The 9,059-nt window shown below is 54.8% G+C and overlaps 1 protein-coding gene across 1 annotated transcript; it reads left to right on the top strand.

Annotated features, from left to right (window-relative positions):
• Positions 1–2: 2 nt before the first annotated feature.
• On the top strand, positions 3–8,429 carry TMEM109 (transmembrane protein 109). The gene is made up of 4 exons (XM_003122670.6): positions 3–95; positions 4,843–5,087; positions 6,250–6,352; positions 6,780–8,429. The coding sequence occupies exons 2-4, from the start codon at positions 4,851–4,853 to the stop codon at positions 7,169–7,171; spliced, it is 732 nt and encodes a 243-aa protein (XP_003122718.1). The 5' UTR covers positions 3–95; positions 4,843–4,850; the 3' UTR covers positions 7,172–8,429.
• The last annotated feature ends 630 nt before the right edge of the window (positions 8,430–9,059 follow it).

Raw genomic sequence — 9,059 nt, 5'->3', positions numbered from 1 at the left:
GCGCAGACGATAAACCAACGCCCCAGGATTGAGGCGCGGGTTTAGTGGCGCGTTTTAGTGAAGTCGCACGTGAAGGACAGCGTGGCCGGAGCCGGGTGAGTGCGAGCCGAGACTGGCGCTCGGGGGGCTGCACGCGGGACGGGGAAGCGGCGGCAGCTACAAGCGGGACTACGGCTTAGCCGCGAGGCCTGGAGAGCACTAGTGGGGAGGGGTCCGACGTCGCTCCGCGGGGAAACAAACTGGGGACCCGGATCCTTGTTGCTATGCAACAGGGGGCGTCGTTACTAGGTAACAAGAGAGGCACGCCTTTCCGGGGAGAAGAGCGTTCCGACCGCTGCTTGGAGAAGGTCCGGCCGATGCTAGGTGGCTGTCAGGCTAGAGGTCGAGGCTAGAGTTGAGCCCCTCGCCCCCTACTCCCGCTCACGGTCCAGCCTACCGCAGCCTCGGTCGGAACCTTTTGGGGTACCTCGAACCTCCCGGCCGCTCCGCGTCCCTTCCCGGCGACGCCACCCGGCAGGCTTGGCAGGGAACACACTGTTCGAAATAGCACATGCATGCCACTGACACCCTGTCTTGGGGAGGCTGGGCCCTGGGGAGGGCGCCGCGCGCCTGGGAACCTGCCCCTTTGCCCGTCGCCCTGCCCCCAAACAGTTGCTGGGCAGCAGCTGTCAGGGGTTTAGCGGGGGCTGCCCCCACCTGCCAGGACGCTGACTTCATTCTCCTCTGTGGCAGCTTCGCCCGATCTAAGAGCTTCCTTTCCACGCAGCTGTGCTTTTCGGGTGGCCGCTACATATTTGGATTAACTTTAAAATAGTCTCCTCTCCGCACCTCTCCATGGCTTTCCATTGCTACTCTCTCTAGCCGCTTCTTGGCCGGCTTCTAGTACTCATTTAACAAGCATTTATTAATCACTGTTCTGTGCTAGGCGCCGGGGATTCCAAGACAAGTTAGCTGTCAAGTCTGCCGGGAGATGCTCAAAGTCTAATGGGGGAGGCAGTCATAGAAACTGCTAAATTATGCTACTAGGCAGTAAATGGTATATTGACAGTTTGTGTACTGCAATATTCCTATGTTTACCATTTACGAAGTTCTTGCAGAAACATTTAACTCCTTGCAATCACTCTTAACTTTGCTGGTCCCCATTTTACATTCGCAGAGACTGAAACTCTGATAGGTTAAATACTAGGCATCAGGTAGTGGCTTCTAGTGGGTGGCAGAATTGAGCCTGGGACAGAACGAAGTCTAGAGTCCTTAGCTTTGCCCACAGTAGACTTTTCTCTGTGCTTGGATCATCTGTGACAGCCATCTCAGAAATTTCTGAGGAGCTCTAAAAACAAAAGGCTGAGCCCGCCTCTGAGAGAGTCTGAGTAAGGAAACCTGCAGTCGAGGGGGGAAGAGAAGACACCCTGCTTGAAGAGGCTCAGATCCTTCTGATGGGCCACCAGAGTGGAGACCCCCTGCTTCATGGGGGGAGATCCAGCAACGTTGGGGACATCAGATCCAGCAGAGGGGCACTAAGTCAGCTGCCCCTTCTGCCACGTAGTGATTCATAGTGCAAAAGGAAGCTAACGGAGGAAGGAGCCTGCCGGGTGTGTGGACTGCCCCACCCTGCCCTTTTAGTAAACCACAGCTAAACATATAGTGCCTTCTCACGACCATAGTTAAGTGAGGTTGGTTCCTCCACTCTGCCAGGGTCTCCTGGCCCTGCCTGAGCCGTTTGGCAGCTATCTGAACAAAACTGCAAAACAGCAGGTCTAGTCCCAGTTTTGTGCTATCCTCAAACCTCTTGGTGCAGAACCATGACATGTAAGCCCAGCAGGTGGGTCCTCTTCTCGTGGTTGGTCTCCTCGTGGGAGTCCTCTCACTTGGAGATTGTCGACTTGGGGGCAGAATTCCAAGTACCTGGAGGGGAGAGACTGTATCTTACTGAGGCAGTGTGGGGGTGTGGAAAGGGCAAAAGGCAAGGTTTAGATCCTCAGTTCTGGAGTCAAGTCCCAGTCCTGCTATGTGAACTTCAACACATCCCTTGATCTCTCAAAGCCAGAGTTTTCAGGGTAAAATGGGGAGAGTAGTGGTATCTTATAAGATTGCTGTAATGGTAGTGGGTTAGACTCATGCTGAAGGGAAAAAAAAAAAAAGGAATCCTGTTAAAACAATTTGAAGAAACAGAACAGCCAGTGATTACTCTTATCTGCAAAGCACACACTCCCAAATTGTCTTAGATTTGGTTTCCAGTGCACTTCAGAAGGTCGGCTGGCAGGGCAATGCCGGCCTCACCTCAGAGAATTTATTTCAAGGTCCCCAGCTCCCCTAGACTGGAGGAAATGGGGCCACCTGAAAGCCGAGGCTGGCACAGAATGCAGGAGGCTGCCATGGGGGAGCAGCTCACGTCACCCTGACCTTCTAGAAAGAAGGAGACGACATCTGATCCCTCCTGGTGGAGGTCCTTGGATGTAGAACCCAACCCAAGATAGCAACCTTGCTCTTTAAGTCCCAGTGTGGTTGTGACCCAGATAGACTGACCTGTGCCTTCCTCATCTCCGACCCCTGGCTGGCAGGAACCATCTGGTTCTTGATTTGTGCCAGAGTAGAAGGCTTCCCAGCCTAAGGTCGTTCCATATGAACTGCATGTTTTGCAGCCCCCCTTGAGCCTACCGGTCTCAGGAGAGACTTAGAGCAGCTCTTTCTGGGTTGGAAAGAGCCCGAATGTGGTATTTTTATAGCCCCTTCTTGGATTCTCCTCCTTCCCACTGGCAAGAATGGGAATACCTTCTTTTCCCTTCCCTCCATCCTCATGGCTCCAGATTTCTGGTCGACGCCCTAAGTGCCCCAGTAACTAAGTGCCCTGGCGGCTCCTACCTGCGGGGCATGGCTCAGCCTCTGCTCATCAGGTCTGAATCACGGAAACTCCTTAGAGCTGCAGGTTCATTTCTGAGTCTGGAAGACCACAGAGGATTTGCTGGTGCCATCTGACTTTTCTCAAGCATGGTGGCAAATAGAAGCTGGAACCGAAAACATTTTTCTTGGCTGAATCCACACGTACTTCAATGAGTTGGTACTTGTTGGGTCTTAACTTGCCGACAGCATCAGGTTACAGACAGATCAGAGCACACAACACAAAGTCGCTAAGTGAATTGTCACTAATAATTCCAGGAGTGGATTGGTGGATGGCAAGCCTGTTTTTTCAGCTCATGAATAATCTATTGTATGACTTTCCGAATCACTTCTGAGACTTAAGTTGGAGAGGGTACAGCACAGTGGTGTGTGCGAGGGGTCTGAGGTCAGACGCCTGGGTTCAAATCCTGGCTCTCCCACTTACTCCTTATCCTTCCTCTGTTTCTTCAGCAAAATCGGGGGTGGGGGGGTTGTTGTGAGGACTCCATAAGATAGGTGGCACGTGGTTAACTTCCTTAATAATAATCTTAAAACTTGTGCTTTAACTCCTTGCCTGCATTGGGGGCTGGAGATTTGAGGTCATTCTGTGTCCATGGGTCTCAGCTTTGCACAGCAGAATCCTGCGGGGAGGGGGCTTGCAGATCTAAGCCCAGGCCACACCCAGATGGTAACATCAGGACCTCCGAGAGACATCAGTACTTTGTGAAGCTTTCCTGCAATTCCAATGAGCAACGACAGTTGAGAGCCACTGTATTACCTTCACTGCCAACAAACATGCAATTTTGAATGCAGAAGCCTGGGTTCGAAGCTAGCCTTTCTTCTTGCCCAGTGACCTTGGGCAAATGCTCGTTTCCTAAGTCTCAGCTTCTTCTCCTCTGTACCCATGGTGGTAGAAGGATAAGACCCACCTCAGGATGGCCCTGCAGAGCAAATGACCTAAGTGCAGTGCATTCTTATCTGAGCGTGTCCCTGAGCCTTTTTCTTTATGTCATTGTACAGTGGTAATCCTATCTGTGTGCTGTTTTTTAAGTTATTGTTACTATTTTTTGTCTTTTTATGGCCACACCTGCAGCATATGGAATTTCCCAGGCTGAGGTCGAATCAGAGCTGCAACTGCCAGCCTACACCACAGACACGGCAGTGAGATCTGAGTGGCATCTGTAACCTGTGTTACAGCTTGTGGCAATGCCAGACCTTTAACGCACTGAGGGAGTCCAGGGATGAAACTTCACAGATTTCTTAACCTCTGAGCCGTAACTCCCATTTTTTTTTTTTTTTAATATCAGCTTTATCTTAAGTAGATTATAACCTCCTTTGGGACAAAGCCTTATATGCTCTTATAATTCTTTTTCTTTTTTTCTTTTTTGCCTAAAGCACCTGAGACACAAGGGCAGTCCTTCAGGGTTTTTTGTTTTGTCTTTTGTCTTTTGTCTTTTCAGGGCTGCACCCGCGGCATATGGAGGTTTCCAGACTAGGGGTCTAATGGGAGCTGTTGCCACCGCCAGCCTATGCCAGAGCCACAGCAACGAGGGATCCCAGCTGCGTCTGCAACCTACACCACAGCTCATGGCAACGCTGGATCCTTAACCCACTGAGCCAGGCCAGGGATTGAACCCACAACCTCATGGTTACTCGTCGGGTTCGTTAACCACTGAGCCCCGACGGGAGCACCCAGGTTTTTAGAACTGGAATAAGCCTTAGAGCCCTCTTCTCAACTACTTGAAGGTATTGGCTAATCCTCGCAGATTCATTAATATGCAAGTGGTGAAGAACGTGAAAGAGGAACCCATGAATCAGACGTTTGTGCCCAACTGAAGTCGAAAGTCCCAGTTCTGCGTTTCTCAGCTCTCGGGGAGGGGTGCTGGGGGGTGCTGGGGAGCGCCGTGCCTGCGTTTCTCTGCCACGTGGGGCCCTACGCTCACTCACCCTGCGCGTCTCTCCCGGCAGACCCAGCCATGGCAGGCGCAGGCAGCAGTTCGCCACCGGGCACGCATCTGTTCAAAGTCATCCTGATGGTCCTCTTGGCCCTCGTCCTCCTCCACTCGGTGTCATGCCAGTCCCATCGCGACTTTGTGTCACCAGGCCAGCAGAAGAAGGAGGCCCCAGTTGACCTCTTGAGCCAGATCGGACGATCTGTGCGGGGAACATTGGATGCCTGGATTGGGCCAGAAACCACGCACCTGGTTTCCGAGGTAAGGCCAGTGTTCCCTGCTGTGACTACAGGTGTTCAGGACAAGGGAGGGGACTTGTCCAGGGCTACCCGTCCTGGCTCTACTTCCTCTGTGCGTCATAACCCCGGGTGCAGAAAGCCCCCAATTCCAGTGAATGAAGCCGGGCAGTCCCTGCCTTTTGCACTCCTGCTTGTTTCATTCCTACCCCAGGGCCTTGGGCTCCGCCCCCGTCTTTCCCCTATTCCTGGCTTTTCTTGCCAGAAAGGCTGGGAATTGAGCCATCGTTATCAACCTATGTCACAGCTGATGGTAGTGTCTGACCTTGGTTGACATCTGACCTAGTCTTCAACTGGCAAAACGTCAAAAGCCCCAAGTCCATTCTTTCACCTTAGAGGTGGGGGTGGGGATGACTCAGGGACTTAAGGCAGGGCTGGCTCTTTTACCTAATGGCATCCCAAGCATGTTGTCACATACTTTTGATGGGTTTACTAAATGGCTGAAATGATCATTTATAAAACGCATCATATAGAAGAGCTGATTGACTCCTTTTTCACTGAAACATCCTCGCCCTTGACAGGTGTAACTTCACACACCTTCATTATTCCCTGGGAGGCTAGGAGGACCCCAATTTTGCAGGGTGACTACCCCGGGGATTTGATGAGTACCCCCCATGTCCACTTTCACCCACTACTGCCACCAACGTATTTCAGCAGATCACTTGAATTAGGAGTTCCTTTTATGGCTCAGTGGTTAACGAACCCAACCAGGATCCATGAGGACCCGGGTTCGATCCCTGGCTTCGCTCAGGGGGTTAAGGATCCGGCATTGCTATGAGCTGTAGGGTGGGTCACTGCAGACACGGCTCGGATCCCATGTGGCTGTGGCTGTGGCGTAGGCTGGCGGCTGCAGCTCCCATTCAACCCTTAGCCTGGGAACCTCCATATGCTGCCCTAAAAGGCAAAAAAAGAAAAAAAAAAAAATCACTTGAATTAGGGTCCCCTGTCCTGGCTTCTAGTTCAGGAAGGAGGAATGGCCTGCAGCCCATCACTGTACACTGGAAAGTGGCTGTGGAAGGGAGGCCGAGAAGCAGAGGGGAGACGTTTGCAGGCAGTGGTGGTGAGGCCCGGAGGAGAAGAGTTACGGCTTCAGTTACAGCTCATCTCTTGCCCTGCTCTTCCCACAGACCTTGGCTCAGGTGATGTGGGCCATCTCATCGGCCATCTCTGTGGCCTTCTTCGCTCTGTCTGGAATCGCTGCACAGCTGCTGAACGCCTTGGGGCTAGAAGGTGGGTAGCAGAGAACTGGTTAGGCCAGCTGGAGCTCAGCCTCCCACTTCCTGTTCATGGGAGTTTATCTGTTCAGGGCCTAGACGTTTCCCCAGCTGTGGGACCCCTCCCAGGCCTCCCCAGAGGCCAGCATAAAGGCAAGGTGCTAACTGCCATGTTGCTGCTAAGCCATGGCATCTCCTCTGTCACCCACAGCCCAGAGAATCACTCCCATTTCATAGATGCAGCAGGCTCAACCAAGAGTGGGACTCTGTCCACAGCCAGCTGGAACCAGAGTTGAGATTTAAACTCGGGTCTCTGTGGCTCCATGGGAAAGGATTTTTCCTTGGCAGAAGAGTTTAGCTCCTCCCCCTTTTTTTGGTTCTTGACCTCCCCCTCCCCACAGCATCTCCAGGTTGACTGATTCTGTGACTCTCTCCCCTTCCAGGAGATCACCTCACCCAGGGCCTGAAGCTCAGCCCTGGCCAGGTCCAGACCTTCCTGCTCTGGGGAGCCGGGGCCCTGGTTGCCTACTGGCTGTTGTCCCTGCTCCTCGGCCTGGTCTTGGCCTTGCTGGGGCGGATCCTGTGGGGCCTGAAGCTTGTCCTCTTCCTGGCCGCCTTCGTGGCGCTGGTGAGGTCAGTGCCCGACCCTTCCACCCGGGCACTGCTCCTCCTGGCCCTGCTGACCCTCTACGCCTTGCTGAGCCGGCTCACTGGCACTCGGGCCTCGGGGGCCCAGCTGGAGGCCAAGGTGCGGGGGCTGGAGCGCCAGGTGGAGGAGCTGCGCTGGCGGCAGAGGCGCGCAGCCAAGGGGCCCCGCAGCGTGGAGGAGGAGTGACAGGAACGCTGCCAGAGGACGCCGCCTTCGTCCTACCAAAGAGCTGAGTTGCTTCTGGGACGCACAGCCCTCCTTCCAGCCCCCTGCCCCTTTCTTGCCCTGTCTCTGAATCGCCAGCACCTTTTTCTTGGCACCAGATCCCATGGCTGAGAGAGGCAGGCCGAACCCCGATGGGCCTCAGGGGCCCTGTCTCCCAAGGGTCTCTGCCTGGGGTTGGTTCTTAACCCTTTCTCTGTCCCCAGCCTGTCTGAGCCAGGGCAGGTTGGGGGGCCTCCCGCCAGCTTCCGCGTCTGCCCCGGGCCAACGTCACTGCCCACGGCCTCCGGGGCCTCAGCACCACCTTGCCTTTCTCCCAGTGCTCTTGCTGTCCTGTCCTTCTCTAGCTCCGCCTTTGCCAAGTCCCCGGCCTCCTGCCTCATGGGCAGTCTTCTCCCAGCCCTGCCCTCCAGCCAGACCACAGTCTCTGCAGGCATGCTCCCCTCTCCTCCATTGCCCGAGTGGGTAAGAGGCAGGGTGCGGGGGCCTGAGGGGAAGGGAAGGGGGGGGAGTCCCCACACTGGATCGGGGCGGGACTACGCTGAGTCTGTTACAAGTGCCTTAATCCGAGCCAGCAGGGCCTCTGCTTGCCCGCTGCTGCCCTACTGTAGGTAGGAAACTGCCCTGTGGCTGCTCTATGTCAAGAGGAAAGGGATTCCTCTCAGACTTTTGGTTCCCCTTCAGTCAAAGCCAAAGATGACCGGCTGCCTCGTAGGCTTGTGCCTGCAAGTAGGACCCGGCAGTGGCCATCAGATCCCCTGTGGGGATTTCACAGACCCCCGAAGGAGGAAGGAGGGCTCGGCTTGACCACACAATTCCAGGCGGCTCTCCTTCGTCTCTCTCCATCGCTGCTACCAAGGAGTTGCTGAGCAGCGGCCTGGGAGGAGGAGCACAGAGCAGACGGCGGCGGCGGCGGCGGCGGCGGCGGCAGCGGCGGCGGCGGCGGCAGCAGCGGCGATGTGCCTCCCTCCCCTTTTCCTTCTCGCGCTCCTCCTTGGGAGCAGAGGCAGCCTGCCGCCTGAGCCCGCCCCACCAGAGCCCGGGTGGAAGTGGGTGGCCTCCTCTGCCAGGCCCAGCACATGATGTGAAGAGGAAAGAAATGCCCAGTTCTTACTGTTGAGGTTGGATGTGGAATCACAGCTGCAGTGATATATATTTTTATCAGCGCTTGGTTGGTTTTAAATAAAGTGCACGCTATTTTATTATCTCGTTCCAGATAAAATGTATTTGCTCATTTCGATTGCTCCCTGTCCAGCTAAACCCATTTCTGTAGAGCTGCTCAGCTTTCACTACTTCTCCCTGCAGGTACCAGGTAGCTTGAAGCTGGGAGAAAGGGAGGGAGCACAAAAGAAGGCTGGTACCAGGTACCCTTCCCTGCCCGAGTGTGAGGAATGAGGAGGGTCTGCTCCCATTACGAGGCTTCCAGGAACTGACCAGCTCTGTTGGAATAGGGTGCCTGTGGGGGAGGGGGAGGAAGGGACCCCCCTGCGCCCCTGTGTGTAGGAGCAGCAAAGGCTGGCTCCCAGCCAAAGACTTGCCTGTCCTTCCAGCTTCCCCACGGGACAGGAGTTTCTGCATCCTGGTTCTCAATCCAGCCCGTAGATTGGATCAGTCATGTTTTGCAGAGGGGCCCAGGTGTGGTTTTTTCCCTTTTTAAGCTGTCCAGGAAAGGCTAATGTGTAGCCAGGTGCCCGGCTCTGGATCTTTCCCAATACTGCCTGGCGGGCAAGGCTGTGCCAGGAGACCAGACCTGGGAAGCAGGCCTTCCATGGGGGCAGAGAGCAGCCCTCACCCTTTCTAGGCTCACAGGCTTCTCCCAGGGATGGGGCTGGGCAGAAACTAGAGTGCTTCC

This window comes from Sus scrofa, chromosome 2 (assembly GCF_054392235.1).
Source record: "Sus scrofa isolate SSC_HxYL_T2T_F1_AM1 chromosome 2, Sscrofa_HxYL_maternal_Yorkshire_Landrace_v2.0, whole genome shotgun sequence".
NCBI classification, from domain to species: Eukaryota; Metazoa; Chordata; class Mammalia; order Artiodactyla; family Suidae; genus Sus; species Sus scrofa.
The sequence above is the reverse complement of the archived record's forward strand: the minus strand, read 5'-3'. Positions and strand labels throughout refer to the sequence as shown.

Bases quoted from the DNA above. Each gene is read 5' to 3' on its own strand.
- TMEM109 (XM_003122670.6), top strand. From the start codon at position 4,851: ATGGCAGGCGCAGGCAGCAGTTCGCCACCGGGCACGCATCTGTTCAAA. The intron at 5,088-6,249 runs GTAAGGCCAGTG...CTCTTCCCACAG, and splicing joins CCACGCACCTGGTTTCCGAG to ACCTTGGCTCAGGTGATGTG. The intron at 6,353-6,779 runs GTGGGTAGCAGA...CTCCCCTTCCAG, and splicing joins GAACGCCTTGGGGCTAGAAG to GAGATCACCTCACCCAGGGC.